Here is a 25,606-nt window from a genome sequence, read left to right as displayed (position 1 = left end):
AGCCTTCTAGCGCTAGTGTATTATTATTTGTTTACCCCTTCCTCTTCCACTGGGCTGGAAGCTCCTGGGAGCAGGACCTGTGTCCAGTCAGCATTCTCAGAACCCAGCAGTTCCTAGCCCAGAACAAAGCCTCAGCCAACATTTGTTGAATACGTGATGAGTCATGAGGAAAGAATGGAAGATTGGAGAAGGGAGGATGAAAAGATGGTGACAAGGAGAACAGTGGCCCTATTCAGATTTTTATTTATTCCAGGGGTGATGCTAAGGTGGTTGTTAATGAGGGTAGTTATTTCACATTTGCATCACGAGCTCTGTGTGGAGTGATTTCCAATCGATAATTAATGCCTGCCCCGTCCTCCCTCCCCACAAAACTAGGTCAGCCTCCTCCCGGAGAAGGCAGTGGGTCTCCCTGGCAGCCTGCGAGTTGAGAGCAGGCCAGGGTGACTGAGGGCTAAATACCCCACCCCCACCCTCACCCTCAGTAGGGATAGCCCAGGGAGCGTTGGGAAGGGAAACAAGGAAATAGACCAAGCACCCTTGCGATCCATCCAAATCCGGGCACCTTCCTGGAGGGACTGACTTGAGCTGGGCCCTGCAGGATGACAGGAGCTTGTGGCAAACGCACAAAGGCATGACCGTTCAGAGAGCGCATCGAGGCCATGCTCGGGGGTGGCCGCAAAGCGGGATCTAAGGAGCGAGGGGCCCTGGGCTAGGGGACTGGTCAGGGAAGGCCATGAGCAGATTCTAAGCAGGCCGAGCCCTTGGACAGGGCAGTCCTAGAGGATGGGACAGCGGCAGGACGCAAGCAGCCATGTGAGAAGGGGTTGGGTCAGAAAGGCCTTGAGGGAGCAGGTGGCTCTGAGCCACCCCAGCCTGACTGCTCCATGGCTGCCCCCCCCCCCAGCCTTTGTTGCTCGATTAATTACATTTCCCTTGTTCTGCAGGATATTGAAATTCTGAAAGGCTCCTCAAAACCTGCCTGGCTGGCTTCCCTGAATGGCAGCCCGTCCGTCCCCCTTCCCCTCCTCCCTCTGCCAAGCCAGGCCCCAGCTCACTCCACAGCCCTCCCTTGGGCCCAGGGAGTCCCAGGGCCACTGAGCCAAAGCACAATTAGCTAATTAGGGACTCAGAACGAATCCATCTTTCCGTGCCAGGGAAAAGGGGCCACAGGATTAGGGAGTCAGGGAGGACCCCGCGAGACCCCAGCTAATCCTCCTTTTATGCCTGCAGTCAAGTAATTAGCTAAGGCACGTCGTCGGATGGTTCCTCTCTGCCCTCAGTTCCCCCGGCACTGGGCTCAGGAGGTGGAGGCAGAGAGGAGAGGCAGAGAAAGAAATGGAGACAGAGGACAGAGATGGAGAGAAAGACCAAGAAAGGCAAAGACAGAGATGTCTGCCTCAGACCATCCTTCCTACTCAAGTCGAAGCACACCTATCCCCAGCCCAGCCCTCCTCCTCCAGGCGGTCTCTGATTTCCACCCCACACCAGTGAAGCCTTCCTGCCTCCAGTTCCCCCAGGTGTTCAGTCACCATCGCTCAAGATGAACTTATCTGGTTTTGCTTTCTTAGTGTGATGTCTTGGGCCTTCAGCCTGGGGTAGAGGCCAGGACCAGACTCCCTGGCAACCCCATGAGTGTGGCTGAAGGCCCTGCTTCCCCAGGCGAGAGGGGAAAGAGGACCCCAGAGTCCCCAGGACATCCAGTGCTTTGGTGAGTGCCCAGAGCACCAGCCCAGGACGGGACGCCTGGGTGCCACTCCTGGTGGGGCAGCCCTGAGGCCGGCCTTGCCCCCGTGGGGCCCCAGTGGCCTCATGTACAGAAGACAGTGGTTCCCATCGGGTCAGCCTCTTGAGGCTGGGACAGGACCTCAGAGGAGGAGCCCCCAGAGCCAGAAGCTGCCAGCAGTCCTTCCACCCCCGTGGGGAAGGTACAAATTCTTAGCCCATCCCCAAGCCCCTACGCACAGGCCCCAGCCTGTCTCCCCAGCCGCTCCTCCCTCTGCCCACCACCCCACATCTAACCCTGTGGCTCCAGCCGGACTGGCAGACGCTCCCAGCATCCCTACTCTTCACCCTCACACACACACTGCCCCCACCGACAGCACCCTCCCCCATCACCACCTCCAGGATTCCTATTACTAGTACCCTGTGGGGGGGGGGGGGTGCAATGCTAGGTCCACTCCCCAGGACAGCAGCACCCCATGCCGGTGTGACCTAGCCAGGCTGACCCCCTTCCAGCCCCCCGGAAAGCCCTCACACACACTCACAAGGCCATCTCCCCTCCTTTCTTAGACCTCAGCTGACTGGTCCTCTTTTCTGGCCCCTGGGCTGGGCTGGTAGCCCTGCAGTGAGCTGCCCACTGCCCTGCCCTCCCTCCATCGCAGCACTTATTACGCTGCTGGCCTTCGTCAGGTCATGGCTCTGCCCAAACTGACCGCATCCTAAGCAGGAGGCCCAGAAGGGGTGTTCCGCATCCTCCGATCTAGCCCGGGGCCTGGCAGAGTGGCCCCCGAGGATGGCCACGAAGGAGTGACGGATGGGTGGATGGATCCATTCGACCAATATTTAGTGAGGACCTACTACGTGCCAGGCGCTGTTCTAGGTTCTAGGGGTGCATCGGTTAAAACAAATGAATAAACAGACCAAGTCCCCTGCTCCCAGGAGGTGGACATTCTAGATACGGGTAGGGAGAGACAAAACCACACACATACTAAATAAATAAGTACATCTCCTCATTTGTTGGATGGTGTTATGAAAACAGCAAGTGGAGGAGCGGAAAGGGACGGGGGGCGCCAGGCTGGGCCAGGGGTAGGACAGGTATAACCTGGGGGCCCGAAAGGCCTCGCTCGCAAGACGATACAGGGCACAGACTCACAGGAGGTAAGGGAGTCAGCTGCGTGCCCCTCTGGGAAGAGCTCTCTAGGCAGGTGGAACAGCCAGGGCAAAGACCCAGAGGTGGGGATGAATCAAGGAACACCCACCCAGGAGGCCAGCATGGCCGGAGGGAAGCGAATGAGAGGTGGCGGAAATGGGACTGCCCCGCAGGTGTGAGAACTCCGGCCCCTGTTCCACTGAGCGTCACGCGCAGAAGACAGACGTAGCTGAGGAGGGTTTGAAAGATCACCTCAGCTGTGGGGGTAGGTGGACTATGGCGGGCCGGGGTGGGAGAAGGCAACCCATAAGCAGACAGCCTGCAGGACAGTGTATAATCGCCCACATGTGACCCCCGGCCTGTGCACACACAGCTCAGGAAGGGGGGCCAGGCCTGTGGGCTTGGTGGCCATATGGCTGCTGCCTCCTGAGGACAGCCCTGCCCTCCCCTGGAACAGAAATGGGGAGCGCTGGGTGGGGGCAGGGGGAGGGGCAAGAGAGCTGTGGCCCTGCTCGTGCCCTCCCTGCCAGGCTTCCTGCGTGACTCTCGGGGGCACTGAGCCTCCCGTCCATCTGTTCCCATCCCGCCCGGCCTCGCCAGGCCATCGCTCACCTGCCCCTCTGATAATCCACATCTGGCTGGGTCCAGATGACGATGACAGCGGAGGTAGGGGACGTGGCTAAACTCTGGAGCTATTTTGAAGGTCGAGCGATTGATGGGATGTTGGCAGGGGTTGGAGGAAGAGAGGAGGCAGGGCATCTCCAAGGTCTGCAGCCTGAGGACAGAGCCACAGAGCAGCCGTCGCGGGGGACAGGACTCTTGGAGCACCTGGTACACGTCCATGTGAAGCCATTTCATAGGCTCATGGGGCCTGGGGTTCAGGGGAGAGGAATGTAGCCTAGAAGTATCATGTGGGTGCATCAGGGTAGAGAGAGTCTCTGGATGGCATTTAAAGTTGGGAGCTGGACGGGGCGCCTGGGTGGCTCAGTCGGTTAAGCGTCCGACTTCGGCTCGGGTCATAATCTCGCAGTCCGTGAGTTCGAGCCCCGCGTCGGGCTCTGTGCTGACCGCTCAGAGCCTGGAGCCTGTTTCAGATTCTGTGTCTCCCTCTCTCTCTGCCCCTCCCCCGTTCATGCTCTGTCTCTCTCTGTCTCAAAAATAAATAAACGTTAAATAAATAAATAAATAAAGTTGGGAGCTAGAGGGAGACGGACGGTGGGCAAACTGATGGGAGCTGCTCAACCTTTTCACCCCTTTTCACTGGACACCCCTAGACCAGACCCTCTGCTCAGGAGAAGCTGGGCAGCAGTCAGCCAAGAGGGGGTGGCAGCGGGGGACCTGGAAGGAGGTGGGGGGCGGGCTTCCTGAGACGCATCTCCCCTGGAGGTCCAGGGCGCTGTCTGCAGACAAGAGCTGTCAGCCCAGATTAGCGCAGCCACTCTGCCAGACCAGCTCAAGTAGAAAGAACCCGATCTGCGCCAGCCTCCACCAGGGGTGCAGCCCGCAGCCAGGAGAAAGGGTGCCAGGCTGAGGGCAAGAGGGGCCGAGGCTGTGGCTGGCCCAGGGGCGACCCCCTCTCGGAGGCCTGGCTAGGTCAGGGGAGGGTGCTGAGCGAACGGGAGAGGCCGTCTGCTGTTCCTGCCATTGCCAAGGCCAACTAATCAGGGGCACAGTGGGCGCCAGGGAGGCCCAGCCGGGCAGCATACGGCCGTGCTGCTGAGGACACAGCTGCTGGCCCCAGTCCAACGGAGGAGGGGCCTGGGGGCTGATGAGGGGCCTCGGTGCCCCCTCCTGAGTTGGGAACAGATGCCAGCCAAGGAGTGTGCGCCCCTAACCCTCTAGCCCCGTGCTCACGCCCCAGGGTGGTCCTAGCCCCTGTCCCACAGAAGGTCCCCGAACCCACCGTGGCCCAAAGAACTCCCACTCATTCTTCAAATGTCCTGTTCCCCTCTCCTCTATAAAACCTCCTCAAAGTAAATATTAGTGATCCTTCCCCTCAGTCCCTGCTGCCTCCATTAGAGCATGTGTCCCACTGGCCCATAGGTCCCGACTAGGGTATCTGCCTGCAGAGAATGGGCTGTGTCTACTCTCCATGGCCCCTTAGTGAATGCTACTTTGGATGAATGAATGAATGAATGAATGAATGAATGAATAGTAGCCCACTCCCTTGACCTGGTATCCTGTGCAGGAATTGCTCCCTCCTGATTTGTAGAGTAGAACTTGAACTTGATTGCAGGGGAGGGGCAGAACAGCTCTCACCCTGCCCTCACCCCCCTAGCATTTCCCCTTTCACACACCTGGCATCTCTTCCTGTTCCCAAGTCAGGGTCTCACTAGGTGTTCTGGCCTCGTGTTTTTCCACCTACCTCCCTCTCTTCCAAGAAGGCAGCAGCCCTGGGGAAATCAGGCCCTGCACCCATCTCCCCTCCTCTCTCCCCCACTCCTCCCCTCCCTCCCTTCCCCCTGGGGGCTGCCAGGCCTTTCTCTGCAGGGTGGCTTGGGAGCCCCTGTGGGCACCAAGGACAGACAGCCCTGAAGTCCAAGGTGTGGCCTGGGGTGGAAGCCTCCTCCAGCTGCCCCCAAGACCCAAGGAAACACACACTTCAAGCGAAACTGTCCAGATTTTCACGCAAACTCTGTTTCAAAGTGAGTCTCCCAGCTTCCTTTCCGACAGATGCCCCGCAAGGCAGAATCCAAGAAGAAATCCTGGGGCCTCCTTCACCCGTGCTCAGAATGGCTGGCCTAACCACAGCCCAGCCGGGCATGAACCTGGGCGGAAAGGGCCAGAGCAGGCCTGGGGTGAGGGGCACGGTGCCCAGCCATGAATTCAGGGCCCCTCGGCCTGACGGGCAATTGAAAACGTGCCTGTAAGACCAGATCATTCGAACACCTCTCATTCTGAAACCGGGGCTCTGAGGATCTCTGAAACCAAGAGTCTAGGATTCTGAGGCTTGACGAGTCTAAGATTCTCTATGACTCTCAGCAAGATTAATCCCACCAGGATCCCACGCAATCAGTATACGGCACGGGTACCTTACCAGGAGCCAGTGTTGTGCGGACATTTTGCTGCCCTGGTCTAGCAAGGGAGGGCTGGGACCCCATTTTATGGGTGGGGAAACTGAGGCCTGAGAGGCGGAGCCACTGCTCCAAGATCCCAGATGCAAACCCTAGTCTAACTGCTCTGGATGCTGTGATCTGTGGCCCCAACACTGGGACCCTCCTCCCTCTGTGCGAGAAGCTGGGATGGGCCGGTTCACTGGGCACCTGCTGTACTCCTGGGGTGCAGACTAACTCATGTGGAGGTGCTACGTGCATCCTCATTGTGCAGACAGGGGACCGGAGCAAGAGAGGAACCTTTCCCCAGGTCCCGAAGCTAATTAATGCAGGACCAAGCTTTGAAGACTGGCAGGAATGTTCTGTATGAACCGCTCTGCACCCCTGCCTCCTGCCTAGACTTGTCCCCGTCAGGTCGCACAGAGCCTCTGTGCTCTTGACAGCGGAAGGTGTTCAGAAAGGGCCCCGAGGGCATCACTTCTGCTTTGACCCTGGAGGTGGGCAGGGACTTTCCTGATGCCCTGCAGATGGTGTGGCTGTCTGGGATGCTACAAGTCACAGGGAGGAGAAGGCTGTAGAAAGGAGGAAAAAGCTCTGGGGTCGTGAGAACACAGGTTCAAGTCCGACCTCAGACCCCCCCCCCTTCCCCCACCGCTATGTGGCCTTGGGCACTTTACTCAATCACTCTCTGCCTCGGTTTCCACATCTGTAAGTGGGCATCGTAATGGCACCAACGTCCTAGAGCTGTTACGAAACAAGATGATACAGCCAGGCAAAGCACCGTGGCGAACTTGCCCGTTTCAGCCATTTATCATTATTAGTAAATCCCTAGAAGATGTGGAAAGCTCCCCTCCCGCCTTGCCCTGACACGCGGCCCCCTGCCCACCCAACATTTCCACCTTCTGCACGTGCAGGTCGGTCTGCCAAAAATGCCCTCTCCAACCCTCTGTGTGCTTGGTGATCGTCTCCCCAAATCAGCCTCCGCAAAGATGCCCTGATGCCCCCGCCCTGTCCTCAGTGTTCTAGTACCTTCTCACAAGAGTAACGCCTACTGACCACTTACTGCACCCAAAGTTCTATGCTAAGCTCTTTACACACATGATGGCATTTCATTCTTACAAAACCGTATAGAAATTGGTATTATTAACCCCATCTTACTGTTGGAAAATGGAGGCCTGGAGAGGAGCATGGGGGCCCAAGGCCCCACAATGGGCAAGTGGAAGGCCTGGGGCTAGAACCTGGGCCTGCGCGTGTGGAGCAGAGCTTCAGCTCCTGGTCCCCCAGCTGGGACCTTTCGGTGGCCTCCCCCCCATAGCTCTGCCGGCCTTGCCTCCCTGTCTGTGGGCCCTGCCCTGGGAGGACACTTCCTGCCTCTCTGCATCACCGCCACCCCAGGCCCAGCCCAGAGGCCCCTGCACAGGGGTGGGTTATTGCTGAACCCGGGACTGTGAGCTGGGTGAGCTCTGAGGGTGGGCCGTGGCCCAGGCCAGGCTCAGTGTCCCCAGCAGCTGCCCACAAGCCTCCCGGCCTCCCTCGCACCCCTCTCCACAGCACAGGCTGGTCGACTCTAGATATGGGCCAGCAACTCAGACTCAGTGGGCTCAGGGCCTAGCAGTGACTAGGCTGGTTTCTTACTGGAGAAAAAAGGCACTTTTCATATTTAAATGGCATGGCATGGCCAATGGGCTTTGGGAGGCACCACAACATGCTTAAGGGGTGTGCAGGCCTAAGGGGTGTTAAGGCCGAGTGAGGAGTGAGGCCCGGAGTGAGGCCTGGAGTTGCCTGATTGCCCGGATGGCGCACTTTTAGAGATGATCCAGCCCCATCTTGCCAAGGCCCAGAAAAGGATAGTGATTTATGGAGGCCACAGCAAGGAACCAGAACCCAGCCTCCTGACTCGCAATCTGGTGCTTTCCTCTCTCCCTCCCTCCCTCCCCAACCTTCTCCTCCATGCCCCGCTTCCCTTTAGCCATCAAAGGCAGAGCAGCGGCCTGGACCCAGACCTGTGGGGCCAGGCGGAGGGACCTATTTCACAAGGTTTGTAAAGAGCACCATGACTCCCAGGTGCCCCATCCGTCCTGGGCAAAGTCAAGAACTACACATTAATCCAGTCCCTCCTCTTGCTTTGTGCAAGAGTAGAGAAACTGAGGTCCAGAGACACGGGGGGGGGGGGGGGGGGGGGGGGGGACTTCCCAGGTCACACAGCAGGCTCCCGGCAGAGCCAACAACCAGCACCTGCATTCCCTGACAACCCAACTAAGTCCTCCTGGCGGATCATGCGGAGGCTTTTGCAGCCGTTGCTGTCCTTTTTAAATTGCAAGTAGCCACCCGGCTCTCCACGGTTTTGCAATTAATAGCCCATAATTTCACTAGCGCCAACTCCCTAGGCTGCCACCTAGTGGCCAAGCTGAAAGCCACAGGCCATGGTTGAAAAGAGGGCGCCCCGGGGGGGCCAAAGAAACTCTAAAGACAAACAGGAGGACTTGGAATGTTTCAGGGCAACATCTAGAGAAAAAGGAGGCAAGCAACCGAATCTCTCTAGAAGGCACTTGTAAGAACCTGTGCCACCCTCCCCATGCCACCCGTTCGCTGGTGACTCGGGGCAGAGGGCAAACCTGTCCCTCCTGTAAAGGAAGGGATGAACCACCCAACCCCGCTCTAATAGCCTGAGGCTCCTGTTAATTAAATTCCTCATCAGTGTGAATTCATCCTAAGGTCTCTTTCCCAGGGGAGCGCAGGGTGGTTTCTAAGTGGGGGGAGGGGACGGACGCATCAGGTATGGTTTGGATCCCGGAGGGTCTGTGCCCCCAACGCTCCCCCACGCCGGGGTCCGAGCCATTCTTTGCCAGCTGCGAGGCGCAGTCAGCTCTGAGCAGGAAACACATTCCCCATCGACGGGGCCCGGGCCTCCCAGTCTCGCCTGTTAGCAGGCAGGAGGCCCCACGGGAAGAGGCCGAACTCCTCTCTGGGTGCTCCAGGCCACGCAGCCTCCAACACTGGAGTCTCCGGGAGCAAGGGGCCCATCGCCGTCCTTCTCCAGAGAACCAGGCAGGCTGGTGCTGGGGACCCAGAAGTGACCTCCACAGCCAGGAGCCGCCTAATGAGCTCCTCACTCGGGGCAGTGAGAGAGGGAGGAAGGGGGCCCAGGGAGAGACACAGGCGCCACCCACCTCACGTGCGCACACACACGTGCACACACGTGGTCGCCTGTGGTCACAGAGACCCTCATACCCACGTGCACGCACACCCGGATGTACAGAAACTCCCCCTTGGAGACCCGCATCCTGTCCCCTCCTCTCGTAAACCTTCTCTTCTCAAATGTCCTGTCACATCCCACCGGGATGTGACCCCACCGGGGCTGTCAGATCCCACCCTCGCCCAGTGTGTCCACTTCATACATATCTACCGAGCGACTCGAACATACCAGGCGTCGCTGCGGGCGCCCTGTGAATGAAGTCCGCCTTGCGGCCAGCTTCCTCGGAGAAGGGGGTGGGACATGAGGGAGAGGAACACACACTACAGAGGGTGTGCCCGTTAGAAACTCGGGCTCCAAGTTCCCTGCCGTGTGACCTTGGACTGGTCACGGCCCTCTCTGGACCTCATTTTCCTCATCTGCTAAATGGGCTAAAGATGGTTTTGAACTAGGAGCCTCGCAGGATTGGTGGGGGTGGAAGGGGTTGAGAGAAGCTCGCGCCTAGGATGACCTCGCTGGATGTCCCTCCCCTGCCCCCAAGAGTCTCCCAGGGCAGGGGGAAGCGACCGACATGGTACCACTGAACCGCTCCTCCCCCCGTCGCCGATAACTTTGGTTCTCATCACTCACCCCTACCCCCACCCCTGCCTCCCAACCCCTCCCTCAGGACCTTTGTGGTAGCCCTCAGGGCCCCCTGGGATTTCCCAGCAGGTCAACATAATGTGTGGGGAGATGACCCTGTATGTGCAACCTTGAGACACCAAGAGCCCCCAGGCCCCTTTCGGACTTTGCCCAACCGGAGCCGGCCTGCCCATCTCAGAACAAAGCCATAGTCTGGCCACCCTCCTGGCCACCTTGCTCCACAAATACCCTGGAGCATGGCCTCCCCTGCGCTACCAGGCCTGCCGACAATCAGGCCAGCCCCAGCCTGTCTGGGGAGAGGTCAGCTGGATAGGGCAGGTGACAAAGCCCCAAGGCCCCAGGGTTGAGAATTGGGGGAGTAAGGACCACTCTGACCGTGGAGGAGGAAGAGGTGCTAGGGGCCCTCCCCTCTTCTGCAGATGGGGAAACTGAGGCTCAGACAAGGAAGAGAAGCAAGCGTTCGGATAGAACCAAGGAAAGAGTTGGGCTCAGGACGGACAGAACTCCATGCAGAACCCTGTCCTGCCACTGAATTGCGGTGACACCATGCAAGCCGCTCTGAGCCTTACACGGCGAGTTGGGAGGCTCTGAGTTAGGCATCCGTATGTCAAATACCACACAGGAGGTAGGCAGGTCTCATAAAAGTCCCTGTCCTTCCCTGACGGCTGAAACCCCATGCAGGCCAGGTACTCCCCTCCCCCTCTCCCTCCCCATCCCCCATCCTATTCCTAACTCAGGGTAGCAGAAAGAACACAGTTCAGGGAGTCAGGAGGCCTCTTGAGCAAGTTACCTCGTGTCTCCAAGTCTTGGTCTCTTTATCTCTGTTTTCCTGTGAATGGCCCGCCTCCCTCAAAGAGAGATTATAAGGCTCAAGAGAAATCATGGAGATGAAAAGCTTTGAAAACTATGAATCTGGGCAGATGTCGGGGCTTGTTGTTATAACATAACCTTCCGGCACTAGGCAGGCGGACAGATGGACGGAGGGCTGGGTCCTCGCGTGGGTCGGCAGACACGCGGTGGGGGGTGATAGAGCTTGAGTTCTAAATCAGCACGAGCTGGGATCCCCTCCTCACTGAAATGCTGCCCGATACTCTCAAACTAAGCAGCTTCTTTTCACACGTGTCCACCTTGATAGCCACCCCCCCCCCACGAGGAACCTTGTCCCTAAAAAGCCAGACTCCCCAGAATGCTGCCATCTGAGTTCTTTTGGGCCTCAGAGGTGTCAGGACCACTCTCCAGCATCTTCAGGCCCAAATACTGGCCCATGAGCCTGGTGGGAGGAGGACCCACATCTGTCCAGTCGCTGAAGGACCCCTGTACCCAGCACAGGCACCGGAAGGTGCGGGTGAGTCTTTTCTTAGTGCAGGAGTGGCTGATGGGGAGCGGGGAGGGGGGACCAACTCACTGGGCACACGGTTGATGGCTTTGAGGGGCCTCAGGACACGCACGGTGCGGATGGCCGACAGGTTGATGTTCTGGAGGTCCAGAGAGTACTCGACCATCCTGCAGAGAAAGGGGGGAGAGTGAGGGATGGAGCAGGAGGGACACTCAGGGCCATGGACTATTCCACGGCCATCTAGCCACCCATGCACACCCACCCATGCCCACAGCTGCCTGGAAGGGAGACATAAGCAAAGGGCTCAGAATCCTGGCTATGCCCCAGTCAGCTGTGTGGCCTGGACTGTCTCCTCCTAAGTGGAACCGGCTGTCTCTGCCTCCGACTGTCCTGGGGGTGCTGTGGATGCGGTGGAGGGCGGAGTGAATGGAAGAGCAGAGAACTTGGGTCCCCACTGAGGGCCCAGCCCTGTGCCAGGTGCCTCTTGCCCCTGCTTTCCCAGCAGCCTCTAATCTGAAACAAGGAAGGTCAGCAGAGGAGAACCAAGGAGGTGGGAGACCCCCGGCTGACCCCAGGTGGTGACCAGAGACCCTCACTGTGGGCAGAGGCCTAGAGCTTATATCTTGCTTTACATCTCCCCTGGCCCCCAGGCCCCCAGCAAGCCTGGGTCAGATGCCCAGATTTACAGATGAGGAGAGGAGCTGGAGAGAGGTGACGTCACATGTCCCACGTCACCCAGCATCTGGGCAGAGGCTCCAGCCAGGCTCAGGCCACACCTGCCCCCCTCCCCCTCTGTTCTCCTGGCCTCTGAGCCCAACTGCGGGCTCACACCAGGCCAGGTGTCACAGGCCACATCTCCTGGGATGTGACAGGCACGCTGTACTTCGCTTGCAGGGAAAGTTCACTCTCCTGGGCATGCTCCCCGCAAGGCACCCAGGCTCCAGCTTCAAGGCTCACTGCGTGCCCCAGTCCAGGCCTTGGCACCCATTGTCCCTTCTGCCTGGAATGCTACCCCTCACCTCTCTGTCCACCGAAACCTTACTCACGCTTCAAGGTTCCGGGCAGATGCCCCTGGAGTCCTGGAAGTTTTTCCACACCCGAGTCCACGATGAACCAAGCCAGTCTAGGCACTACAGACACAAGTGACTCACAAGACCTGGCCCCAACCCTCAGGAGTACCCACTCGCGCCAGGGAGAGACTCAAAGGCAGCAAGGATGACACTAGGGCCCTGGCCACTGCCTGAGTTCTCTCCTTCAGGACCTCATCAGACGGCCCCGCCCTCCCTCTCTACACTCCACCAGCCCTGAAGCTCCTAAGAGACAGTCGGCCTCCTCCAGGAAGTCTTCCCAGATCTCCACAGAAGGCAGATCTCTGAGGTCCCCTCTGCGGTCTCCTGGCTTCCACCGGATCCTACCCGCTCAGTTCCTACCTGCCCCCACTTTTCTCCAGTGAAAGACAGGCTCCTGGGGCCTACGGCCTCGGCCTGACCCCGGGTGTCCGGCTCACCAGACCCTTCCTCCCCGTCCCCCCTCCCCCCCATCATCCACCCCAGGGCTCCAGCACTGCGGCCGGCTCCACCTGTCACCGCCGTCAGCAGGAAATGAAGGCTTTTCCTATACACCGTGCAAACCTGTCCAATTGTTGTGGAGCCGCCGCCCCCTCCCGCTGCTTGAAGAATAATTGAGTGAAAGCTTCTTTGCCTGAAATGCCTCCATCCATCCCCCAGCTTTCTGGGGCACAGGCTCTGGCTCCCATGCTGGCTCTCTCTCACGCAGAGCCACACGCACCTGCACACAACCGTCGGCGCACACACACACACACACACACACACACACACTCGCACACTCACTCCTCGGACACCCTGATCCACACACACTCCCGCCAGAGCCCAGTTTCGGAGAGGGGGCGTGACAAAAAAGTGACAGAGAACTAGAACTGGAGACGACCTGGGGTCCCCAAGGAAGGGAGGAGGAGGTGGAGGAGGGGAGGAGGGGAGGAGGGGGAGGGGAAGAGGCAGAAGTGGGAGGAGGAGGGGGGAGGGGGAGGAGGGGGAGGGGGAGGAAAGAGGGGTGCCAGGAGCGACAGCCTGGCAGAGAGGGAGCTGCAGGTTGAGGGTGGCCCAGGGGCAGCGGGTGAGGAGAGAGGCTGATGTGAGAAGGAGGCCGAGGGAGCGGAGCTACAAGAGGATTCCGTGCGTGGGTGAGCCAACTGTCATTTTCATATTTTGTAGAAAGAGCTCTCCAGGCAGCCAGGGAGACGCGTGTGACGGAGGCACCGTGGGGGCGGCACACACAGCACACAAACAGGCGCTCACACTGGCACGGGCGCACACGCACCCTCACACCCCAGGCCTAGGAGAGCCCCCCCCCACCGCCGCCCAGCTCCAGCCAGCCCCCCCCCCACGCCCCATGTCCCACCACCACCAGCCCTCTTCCTTCCGCCCTGGCTCCCTCCATCCTGCCAGGGGGGGGGGGGCAGCACCAGGCCCTGGGGAGAGCGAGACCCCCAGAGCTCAGTTTATGCTTTGCTGGGGCGTGCTGGGGTGGGGGATCCCAGCCTCTGCCTGATTGAGCCCCCTCGGGATCCTTTGTTTGGGGAGCCCCAGGGCACACCTGCTGAGCTCTGGCAGGTGACAGCCCAGGATTTGTCCCCATCCCCATGAAGTCTCGCAATAAAAATAAATACATGCCTCATAGAGGGCTAGACAAAGAAAACACATGGGTTTTGAGGGCCTACCGCTTGCCAGGCGGTTCTCGTTCCTCACCTGCATTAACCCGTTCGAGCCCCCCTTTCCTTGGATCCCACCGCACCCTGCCTCACCCTCCCCTGGACCAGGATTCCACACCTTGCCCCGCTGCCCTGGTTCCGTGTTCCCCCCAGGCAGAACCTGTGCTCCACAGACTGGAACTGCTGACTCTTAAGTAAGTGAGGCAGGCCCACCGTGGCCTGCCCCCCACCCCCCACCCCCGACAGGGGACAGGGGACAGGCGACAGGCCAGGGCGAGGGTGGGAAATATCTACAGATACAGATGAACAAACCCCATGGTGAGAAATCAGGTTCGCCTCCCCTCTACGTTTCTCTAAAACAAGGAGGGGACTGGCCCCTGGGTTGCGAGCGAGGCGCAGGATGTAACTGAGTGTTTCCAAGGCCCACGATTACCCAGAGTCAGAAGCTTTAGGGTCTGAGCACCTCTCCGATGCCAACCCGCTCATGGGAAGCTGATGAGACTCACGCCCATCTCTGAGGTGGACTGAAGCAGCCACTGCCTGGCAGGCCCAGCCCCCCCCCTTCGCCCCTGACCCGACCTGACCCTCCAGGCCTTCAGTGTGGGAACACATCTCACCTTCTGCAGCCTACTGCAAAAACTCCCCGGAGACCTCAACTTGCAGCCCTCAGGGTCTCCACTGAAAAGCTCCCATGAGAAATTTCTTAGAGAATTTAGTGTTAGGATCGTAGCTCTGAGCTTCCTGGCAGTCAAGTCGAAAGGGGAAAGGTGACAAGTTACTGAGTTCTTGGCAGCAGGAGAGATCTTGGTACGGTGGATCCTTCCGGGAAATCCAATTGCCTAAACATTTCTCTGAGATTCTAACTCTCTCTTCCATATATCTACCTGGGGGGGGGGGTGTAATGTTGCACCTGCATCCCCCGTCTGGGAAACAAGACAGGGTATAAATGCATCCAGTGATAAAGAACACATAGTAGGTGCACAGTGAAGAATCTAATAGTTCTCACTCTTCTTTGAGAAAAAGAGGATAGAAAGGGGGACACCGGACAAGGATGGGGAGAGATGCGCAGAGTTGCAAGGGTAGAACTGTGGGTTAAATTCTATGCCCTGGGAACTGTGCTGTCCTGACAGTAACGCTGTGCCCCAACTCGGGACAGTCTGCTCACAGCTCCCTGACCCCTGCCCTAGTCCCATCACCATCCCTTTCTCCTGACAGCTTGAGCAGCCTCCTGACTGTTCTGTCTCCTGCTTCTTCCTCCCACACTCCTTCTTCAGTCAGCCAAAACTTCCTAAAACTCAAATCTAGCCGTGTCCCTCCCCAACTTAAACCCTCCATGGCTCCCCACTGCCATCAGAACAAAGTCTAAGCCCCTGACCATGGCCTACAAGGCCCTCCGGTCTGGCCTTCCCCTCCCCCAACCCCTGCTCCTCCTCTGCACATCTGCGGCCTATCCAGCTCCCCAAATACACGCCCTTCTTGCCCCCCTTTCCTTTGCTCGGTGCCCCTTCCCCTTGCTCTCAGCCTCCCTTCAAGACCGTCTCCTCCACGGAGCCTCTGCTCAGCCCTTCCCTGCACCAAAGGCTGAATTCACCCCGTCTGCTCTGGCTTACTCCACAGTCTGTTCACATCTCCTGTCTAACATGGGTTCCCCGGAAGCAGATCCTGAGCCAAGAACTCAGGAGGTGATCCCGGGGAGTGTGTCGAGGGAGTGGAAACTGAGAAAAGCCAATGAGGGGCTGTTGGTGAGCCGGCTACTGCTGTGGAGAATGGGGGCACAATCGGGACCCCCTGAGAGACTGTGGAGCGGGCCTCAGAAAGGGACCCGAGATAGCAGGGAGGCGGGGGAGGGGCACTGCAGCATTCCCACAGACAGGTTGAATGCTGGCCACGCACCCCCCCCTCAGAGGCACCCCCGCACCAGCCCCACACAGCACCCAGTAGGCACTCAGGGATCTACTTAGCATAAGCACCACCTGTGACAGAAGAAGCTACCGCCTCCCACCCTGGATGACAGCTGTGGGGGACCCCCCCCTCCAAAAAAGAAGGTGAAGAGGGGTCGCTCTGTGGGTGAATAGCCATTGGGCTGACTTCCTTCGGGCCCCAAGTAAGACATCACTTACGAGAGTGAGAAATTAATTTCTAATTACACAGTTACTTTATCACGCAGCTTCGGTGCTAAAAGTCTAAAAAAAAAAAAAAAATCAACAAAAACCCCCACTACCTCCTGCCAGCTCCCAAGCGCCTAATTAGGTAAGTAATTTAGCTTTAAAGCGAACACTTTTGTCCTGACATCACCCTAGGAGGGGAGTAGCTGAACCCAGTTCCAGGGCTGTCCTTGAGGAGAGGGGCTCAGGGGTGGCCATGCCACCCTTACTTATTCCTGCTGAGGCGCCCTCCCTCCCCCACTCCCAGATCCCCTGCCTCCCAAGAGAGGCCCAGAGCCCCGGGCCTGGTCAACCACTGCACAGGATCTCCCCCTCCCCCCCTGCCCCGCCCCGCCCCCAGCCACTGTGATCAGTTCGGGATGGGCATGTGACCCCTGGGGGGCGGTGGGCGATGGGCGGCAGGCCAGCCCTTGAGCTGGGACTATAGGGAAGAGGGCTCTCCTTGGCTAAGCCGCCACCTGGAAACCCTAAGGCGCTAATGGCCATCTTGCCTCCGTGGTGGCCTCAGAATTCTACCAACACAAAAGGCGGCTGAGTCCAGAGCTGGAGAGAGGCAGGATCCTGACCATATGGTTCGAGCCTCTCTCTATCTGAATCCCAGATCTGCCCTCTGCTTTTTCCGGTTCTGTCAGCCAATACACTCCCTTTGGGGCTTGGGCCCCGTTTGCCTTGGGTTTCTGTCACTGGGAACTCAGCGTCCTGGCTGACTGACAAGGTTTTCCTCAGCATTCACACGTGTGGAGCACTTCACATACCTTCTCGTGGGGGGATTATGGCCCATTATGGCCCATCAGCTGAGGCTCCCAAAGAACCCAGCTCACACAGCCAGAGGGCAGGGGATCCGGAAGCCCTGCCCAGCCTACCCTGCGGCTCACCAGGCATCAGGCCAGCCGCCTTCTGGCTCGCGACACCCTCCTCAGCTGGTCAGGCGGCCGGTGAGCACAACACACATGGCAGGACATGGAACAGGGCCAGCATCCCTGTGGGCAGGCTTACCCAGTGGTTAAAGCGCGGAGCCTGGATCCCGTCCCCAGCTCTGCCGCTAGCATACTGTGTGACCCTGGGCAAGTCACTGAACCGACCTCCCAGGGCCGTGAGGAGCAGGAAATGGGTTCCTACGCGGATTCGGTGCTGAGAACAGGGCCTGGCCCACGTAGGAGTCAAAGAAGAGTCAGCCGCTATTATATCACAGCCTCATGTGCTGCCTCAGCTCGCGCTTGCCCACGAATCGCATGTGCCTACTCAAACCGCACCCCCTGAATCCCACCTCCTGCCTGAGAAAGCCCGGGCAGCACGGGCCTCCGGAAGCTCTGGCAGGACCCCGGCGCCGTCCGCCACGTGGCCTGCATTCCAGGAACACCTGAACATCGCGTGTTCCCAGAGTGCAACATTGCTCTTGCCAGGCGTTTGCCAGTCTTTCTACCTGGTGCACCTTCCCGTGCCTTCCAGATCCCACCCCTGGGCAGAATTGGGCTCGCCCGCCTTGTGTCCCACCCTGCGTCGGTCAGGGCACCTCTGGCTCTGAGGTGTGCTCTGATGTGTCCCTGTTCCTCGGGGCAGGGGCTGGATCGGAGTCCCAGCTGCGTCTCCAGTGTCCAGCCGAGGGCCCAGTTTAGAGGCGGGCTCTCTATACCAGCTTGTCAAACAAATAACTTGAGGGACAAGATCAGAAAAAAGAAAAAAAAAAGGCTTGGAGCTGACAAGAAGCAACATAAAATGACTGAGACGTAACGTCTTTCCAGGAAATAACCCCTCCCAGAAGATGGTTTCTGTGTGCTGCTGATAAAAATAGGGTGTTTCCTCAATCTTTGCAAGGGACCCACGGGGGCTTTCTTAAAATGTAATTTAGGATGTAGCTAATGGGAAGGAAACTGAGTTGCCGGAAATGGCAGCTCATCTGTCAGGAGGCAGCTCTGTGATGATTCAGGCTTGTACTAGTGGGTAACTCGACGGCCAGCCTACGCCACAACCCCACCACCTAGCACATAGTAGGTGTTCAGCGGAGGCAGGGAGGGAGGAGATACCGGAAAGAGGGAATTGAGGAGCGATAACATTAGCCCTTGACCTTGACCAGCACTTTCTGATTTATGGGTCACCGTCACCCATAAATCCTCACACACATCCTATGGAACCAGAAGTACAGGGGTTATTAAGCCCATTTGACTGTTAAAGAAACTGATGCTCTGAAACCAACTCGGGCCGAGTTCAGAACAAAGGAAAGATCTGGGGCCACAAAGTCAGAGGAAAGGCTGCAGAGACACCCCAGGAGGGTGGGATTCAGGGCAACTCTGGGGACTGCAGCAGCAGGAGACCCCAGGTCTTCGCTTGACAAGGCTCCACTCAGGTGACAACACTCCAGTGACTTCATCTCTGGGTGGAGGTGTCAGATAAACACAGGATTCTCAGTCGATTTGAAGTTCAGATAAACAATAACACATCACGTTTAAGTATAGGTCCCAAATACGCCTCATGACGTCTGCTTCATGAAATTTAGCACAGCTACACCGGTCTGGGCACCGTGACAGGTGGACACGGCTGCTGGGAAGAGACACTGGGCTCTACCAGAGTTTGGGGGGTACATGTCCCTCTCAGAGGACTCACCCGGAGGCCTTCTGAGGGCTGGTGACGTTGTCCAGGTCCCCAGGGGCGGACCAACTGGAATATTTTGGCCTCTGAAAAGGTAAAACCCCTCATGCTGTGAGTCAGCGTGGGTTCTGGGGCCGGCCGTAGGTGAGCACATGCCAGATCTGGCCCATGTAAGCTGTGTGACGTAGGACAGGCTGCTGATCTCTCTGAACCTCCACGCCCATATCTGCAACCGGGGGTTCACCACCACCACCACGCCCCTAACCACCATCATCAATTTCTCGGGATTGTGAGGATGTAAGAGAGCACAGCACCGTCAGTAAATATTAGTTCTGGAAAATTAGTGACCAGTGCCGATTTCTGCTCCTGCCCTTCTCCCTTCTCTGCTCTCCTCTGCTCTGACGGTAACAGGCCCCGCATTTTGCACATCTAACCGCTCCAACCTTGGGCCACACGCCACGGAAGACCCTGAACTCGCGTTCACGCCAGGGGTACGCCCAGACCTAGGTCTGGCCAATCAGAGCACAGCCCCTTCTGGCCGCAGTGATTGGCTCAGGGATGAGCACATGACCCACGCCAGCCAATCCAAGCCAAAGAAGCTACGTTCCGCACTCATTGGGGAGTGGCTGTGAAAGGGCAGGGGTCTTTCCAGTGACTCCCCAAGAGAGTAGGCTGTGAGCCCTGGGCCGACCTCTGCCACCCGCAACCCAGGAGGAAGGCTGCCGGGATATATGTCAGCACAGAATAACGAGCAGAGCTGTAGGATGGGAGGACACACTGTCTAGTGACATCTTCCAGGATTCTGGATCAAAGGGGCCCTGAAGCCAGAGACCCCTGGGCTTTGAGTAAAGGAAATGATAAACTCCCTTAAACCAGGATCGGCAGGTTCCTGCCCCATATAACTGACAGAACCCTTCCTGATTCATGACTGACTGGCATCTGGCTTGTCAGCCTGTAGCCAGAGAATCTCTCTACCCCTCACCCCTCATAGCATGTAGCATCCTGTTTCCATGGAAACGAACCTGCGTGGTTATCATGGCTCTCATCCACTCTACTCCACAAGCAAATAAGAAAACCATCCACCCCGAGGTTCCCACTGGAATCTTCTCAGATCCACGCCCACCCGACGCCAGTTCAGCTTCACAAAAGTGGCCCCGGATACCCTCGCCCCCAGCTCCGCGGTGCCTGGGCAGGACAGATTCCAAACAAACATGTCATGGAGACTCCCCCTCCACGCTGGCCCAGAGCCAAGCTCTGGGGACTCCTCGATGATGAGTCAGCCTCAGCCTTGCCCTCAGAGCACCCAGTGCTGGGAGCAGACAGACCTGTAGAGCCCAGGATAAATCAGGATGTAAAGATGTGCCCTGGCCCTGCCGACACATGGAGTGCTTCCCTGACTCACAGATGATGCGCATAGAGTCACGGAGGAGGGAGGCCAGCTCCAAAGGCTTCTGGAAACAGCCACAATGATGACATTCTGACACCCATAACCACAGCCCGATCTGCTAGCGGGGACAGGCCTCTGCACAGCTTGCATGGGGTTGGTATTTGACTTTAGAGCCAAGAGCAAACAAAGAAACTCGGGCCCTAGTTGAGGAATGTGGTATGCTCTGAAAGTTGCCCACATAATGTGCTTTCTCTCTTCTTCCAATCCTGCCCGGCCCCAGGGAACAATTCTTGGTTGCCTGAGCCAAATTCAGCGATGTTTTCTATTTTCCTAGCTTCCCCCGCAGCTAAGGATGGCCACGAGACCCAGTTCTGATCAAGCATGCCGGCACGGGGAAAGATCTAGGGAAGAAAATGTTATCTTCCTGATCCAAGTGGACAGGCGTGGCCGACATAGCCTTGTCTCCCTTCATCCTTCCCTCCTTCAGCGCAGACACGAGGTTCACAGCCTCAGCAGCTGCCTTGCGCCCATGAAAGAAAGGCCCGGAAAATCACGGACGTCAGCCCCCACGTCACAGAGCCGCCATCAGCACCCACCGACCTCAGAACTTCGTGTCACATTGGAAAAAAACACCCCAGGACTTGCTCAAGCCACGGCTGGTCGACTTTTCTCCTACGTGCAGTCAAATGCATCCCAGCAAGCCACGCGGAGCCAGGACTCAATCCCAGCCCGTGGAGCCAAGCTCCCTGGGTTCACCTCCTGGCTCTTCCCCTTACCAGCTTGCGACCTTGAGGAGGTCACTCCCTGTTACCGTGCCTCATCTGCGAAATGGAACTGACCACAGTCTGCCGCTCAGAGGGCTAGTGTGAAGAGTAAACCAGATCATGCACAGCTTGGGCCCCCAGTGAGTACTCGGCAAACAGCAGATGCTTTTATTTTTTCTCACACCCCTGGATGAAGTCTAGAAGGATTCCATTCCCTTTGCTTTCTACAGAACCACCGACAGGCACTTTGGACAAAAGGAGCTCTCAGTGAGCAACTGCAGAGGGGATGCACCTGCCTGCTCTTTTTAGAACGCTCTAGTCCGGGGTTGAGGAACAATTCTTATTGACGTTTTGTTTCCTAAGAGCCCATAAAAGTCAGGGTGGGGAAGCTGTTCCCCGTGCTGCGCTCACTCACTCAAGAGAACAGGTTCCCAGGGTATGATAGACTCCGAGCCAGCCTCTCCTCACTCCCTGGCTGAGGTGCTGAATGACTGACATTATTGCTATTTGTGTTGGCATTTTTACTGATGACAGAAATTCTGAGGGGGAGTCCTCGTGGTCCTGTTCATGAAGTATGTCTACTTGTCATGAGAATTATTTCAGATCCTGGCCGTCTCGTGCTTCTTCCCCTTCCTATGGCTCCCAGAACTGAGAACCGTCCTCTCCACCTGGAGGGTGCCCAATCAAGAGCATCTTGAGGGTCACATAACGAGAGCACCTGCCTCAGGGCCACCTGGGCATTTAGCTAAAATGCAAATTCCTAGGCCCCCCATATTCCTGGGTCTGGATCCCCAGGGTGAGGCCCAGGAATCTGAATTTTTTTAATGTTTATATATTTTAGAGAGAGAAAGACAGAGCATGAGCGGGGGAGGGGCAGAGAGAGAGGGAGGCACAGAATCCGAAGCGGGCTCCAGGCTCTGAGCTGTCAGCACAGAACCCGACACGGGGCTCAAACTCATGGACTGTGAGATCATGACCGGAGCTGAAGCTGGAGGCTTAAGCGACTGAGCCACCCAGGCGTCCCGCAGGAATCTGCATTTTAACATGTACTCCCAGACATCCTGTTGCCCCTTGAATTTTGAGGAACACTGAGAAGGGGCGCGAGGCTGTGCACGTGTCTGAGGAGCGGGGAGGTCGCCCCTTCCTGGTGCGTTCCTCCTCATCCCTTAGCGGCTCCATTTTCCACACCGAGGCTCTCTCTGGGAGAGAGGCCGTCAGAGTTAGAAGCTTTCAAGGGCTTTCAGGCTCAAGGCGGCTCCTGTTCCCTGCACTCATGCAAGGCGGGGCCCACATCAGCCACCCAGCCGTGCCCTTGGCAAGGCTCTGGCTCAGCCTCAGAGAGGTCGCTGTGGCCCAGTCCTCTGGCCCTGCTTCACCTAGGAGAATCGTCATCAGAATTCTCGGGGAAGCCTTTAACAGAAGTGCTCAGGCCCTTCCCCACAGCTGGCAGTGGCCACTCATGTCAGGGGAGGAGGCAAAATTACCAGCATAATACACCAAGGGAGATAGACGATCTCTCAAGTTCAACAAAACGCCATTGAATATTTCATGACCCTCTAATGGACAGAAGCAGAAGAGCGTAGTTTAAATAAGACGGTGAGGAGGGTTAAACTTTATCCAATGATTACTGGAGGTTTCTCACGCTGAAAGAGTCTCCAGCGAGGTGCCATAGGACCCCGCTGCCCAGGGCTGACCAAGCACAGGAAGCAAATATAAGGAGCAACCGAATCAGGACTCCCAAGAGATCATTGCAAGATAAAAGTAATAGCAATAAATGCAAAGTTTGGTACTTGGGTTAAAAAAAGGTCAACTGTGGGGTGCCCGGGCGGTTCAGTTGGTTGAGCGTCCGACTCTCGACTTCGGCTCAGGTCATGATCTCGCAGTGGGGGCAACGAGCCCTGCCTCCGGCTCTGCACCGATGGTGCAGAGCCCGCTTGGGGTTCTCTCTCTTTCTCTGTGCCCCTCCCCTGCTCTCGTGCACGCGCGCGCGTGCTCTCTCTCAAAATAAATAAATAAACTTAAAAAACAAAAACCTGTTTTTAGTTCCCGGGTGAGAGAGACCTGGCTCGGAAAGTGAGCACAACCAGGGGGTGGCAGGGAGCACAGCCACTCAACGGGTCACCACATGGCACTGGGACAAGGGCAGCCCATTCTCTCCGCCCCGTGAGTCATCGCTGGGAGGTTGGGGACCTGCTCCCCCACCCCCACCCCCGGGCACCACGACAGCTTGATATGATGCCAGCAGGTGAAGCTGCCTCATCTGTTCTTTGACAAATGGTGGCAGGTGTTGGGCACATTTCACAGGAAGGAAAGTGAGACTCGAGGGGGAAAGGAGCTGCCTTCCAAATTCTGCAGGACTGTCGTGAGTCTGTCATGACAGAGATGCCCCTGCCCGCAGGCTCTGGGACCCCTGTGCGATCGGGCCCCTGCCCCCCTCTCTGCCCTCATCTTGAAGCACCCACCTCCCCCCCAGGAGCCCTAGGCTCCAACATCCCCCCTCATGCCCCTTCCCCAACAGCCCGAGGCCCTCTGCATGCTGTTCCCTCTACCCAAGATACCCTTCCCCCGTCCTCCGCCTGTTCAGCTCTTACTCACTGCCCAGGCCTCTCTTCTTCAGGAAGGCATACACTGACCCCTGCGTAAATCAGGTCCCTGCTCCATGACCCCATGGTTCTCTACACTTCTTTGCGGCAGTATTGATCCCAATTTAGGATTTATATTGCATTCTTGGGTTTATATCTGTTTTCTAAACCATGAGATCACAATGGCATATCTCGTTCATCTCGTGGCCCCCACTGCCCAGCACAAGGCCTGGCATGCAGTAGGTGCTCAATAAATGCTAATTTCTGTAAAGGAATAAGTGAATGAATGTTCTCATCAGATGGGAGCTACAGGAAGACAAATTCAGTTCAGTGAAAGAAAGAATTTTCTAGCACATCAGGCGTGCTAGATCGCTATTGGGGATCGGCTGCCATGTGAGTTCCCCACGGCGGCAGCATGCAAGCAGAGGCTGACTGGATATGGAGATGAAGGCTCTGACCTCTAAGGAACCTTCCAGCGTGGAGATTCTGTCTCCTCCACAGCTTGAAAAAGGAGGCAGTAATTTGGGGAAGGGGAGGAGCAGGAAGGAAGAAAACGTCTTTGGGATGTCAGGCTTGTTACTTGGGAAACAGAACATTTATAGCCCCAGGCTGGGCTGGGGCTGGGGCTGGGGGGCTGGGCTCTGGAGCCTCAGGTCGCGGCTTCCCATCCTGCCCTCTGCACCCACACCATCCCTAGGCACAAAGGACAAGGAGGACCTCGAGAATAAGACAGGTCCGAGTCACCTGAATGTGTTCATGACCCTAGCAAAGAAGTCTCCCATTCAACCTGCCCCCGAGCCAGGACCAGCTACATAATTTGTGGGTCCCAGTGCTAAATGTAAATGCAGGGCCTCATTCGGAACTTGTTGAGAATTTCAAAACGGTGAGAACAGAGCATGAAACCAGGCACGGGGCCCTATGGGACTGCACATGCGCACCGCTGTCCCTTGCCCCCAGGAGGGGTCTGGCCTGTGAACCTCACCCAAGGACCACGAGAAGATACCAAACAGACCTTGGCGCTCCTCACTGTGCTCGACCTTCGTTGTCTTAATTTATAAATATGAGCAGACGGGGGAAGCGGTAGGCAACAGAGACTCTTCGAGTCAAAAGGGCAGGGTGGGGGTGCTCATAGTTGGCAGTGAACGGAACCAGCAAAACAAAGGACTTCCCCGAAACACGAGTCAAGAAAAACTGTCCTGGGGCGCCTGGGTGGCTCCGTCAGTTAAGCGTCCGACTTCGGCTCAGGTCATGATCTCACGGTTCGTGAGTTCGAGCCCCGCATCGGGCTCTGTGCTGACCGCTTGGAGCCTGGAGCCTGCTTCGGATTCTGTGTCTCCCCCTCTCTCTGCCCCTCTACCGCTCTGTCTCTCGAAAATAAATAAACATTGAAAAAAAAATTTTTTTAAAGAAAAGAAAAATTGTCCTAAAACTTGGAAACAAGGCAGCGGGAGGGCAATATTTCTCACAATGTCATTTTGGAGCGTTACTTAACAGACCCATCTAAGGATTATTTCATGATCCAGGAGAAGATACCTTTGTTTGAGTCACTATTTACTGTTAACTAAAGGTCTTGCTGTTGTGAAATTACATGTTAACCTGCAGTTTCGTAAGTGATTTCTGTGCATTAGAAAGGATAACCCCCAAAGTTATGGCTTTTTGACCCTGTAGCCTGTTAACCAGCTTTGCTTCTGACCTAATTCTCTTATCCCCACCTTCTCTCTCCAATGCCTATTTTCCTGATTCTGCCGATTACCATCCTACTGGTTCCTCATTAATGAGGTGAGTCAATCACGTGCCTTTTAAGATTTGTGTGCGAGTCATTTTTTGTTTAACTCTTTGGAAATTACACTCTGACTTCACGATCAGGAAAGGACTGTTAAGAAGCCTAACTAATATCCATAAGGAGAGTCGAGTGACTATGGCACCCATAAAACAAGAACAGGTCTAAGCTGCTCTGAAAAATGAGAAACCCAAAATGAGAAACGATCTTGGGAATTAACAAGATGCCGAGGAAAGGAACAATTCCAGACGGGGCAGTAACTGGAGGAAAGGGCACCGTTAGCGATTCAGAAGACAAGTCAAGGAATTCTCTTCTAGTACAGAGGAAATCTTCGAGAGAAAGGGGAGAGAATGCAGAGAAGATAGAGTGGGGAAATATCCAGTTAATGGGAAAGCCAGGAGGCTGCAGAGAAGAATGGGCAATAACCAAAGAAACAATAAAAGAAATTTTTTTCTTTTTCTTTTCCATTTTTTTTTTACTGTTTATTTATTTTTGAGACAGAGAGAGACAGAACATTAACG

The 25,606-nt window shown here is 56.8% G+C and overlaps 1 protein-coding gene across 7 annotated transcripts in view; it reads right to left on the bottom strand.

The window, feature by feature from the left end:
* The window catches only part of CACNA1I (calcium voltage-gated channel subunit alpha1 I), a 137,495-nt gene that overhangs the window by 53,766 nt on the left and 58,123 nt on the right, over positions 1 to 25,606 (bottom strand). For 4 of the 7 annotated variants that reach the window (XM_045062392.1, XM_045062391.1, XM_023257494.2 and 1 more), the window contains one exon: positions 11,163 to 11,260. In XM_045062392.1, the coding sequence (XP_044918327.1) occupies positions 11,163 to 11,260 (98 nt within the window). Of the gene's footprint in view, positions 1 to 11,162; positions 11,261 to 12,139; positions 12,244 to 12,724; positions 13,063 to 18,587; positions 19,103 to 25,606 lie in introns of those variants that run through there. The other 3 variants (XM_045062394.1, XM_045062393.1, XM_023257496.2) reach the window with 3 other exon arrangements.

This window comes from Felis catus, chromosome B4, assembly GCF_018350175.1.
Source record: "Felis catus isolate Fca126 chromosome B4, F.catus_Fca126_mat1.0, whole genome shotgun sequence".
In the NCBI taxonomy this organism is placed as follows: domain Eukaryota; kingdom Metazoa; phylum Chordata; class Mammalia; order Carnivora; family Felidae; genus Felis; species Felis catus.
This window is presented reverse-complemented; position numbering and strand designations above follow the sequence as displayed.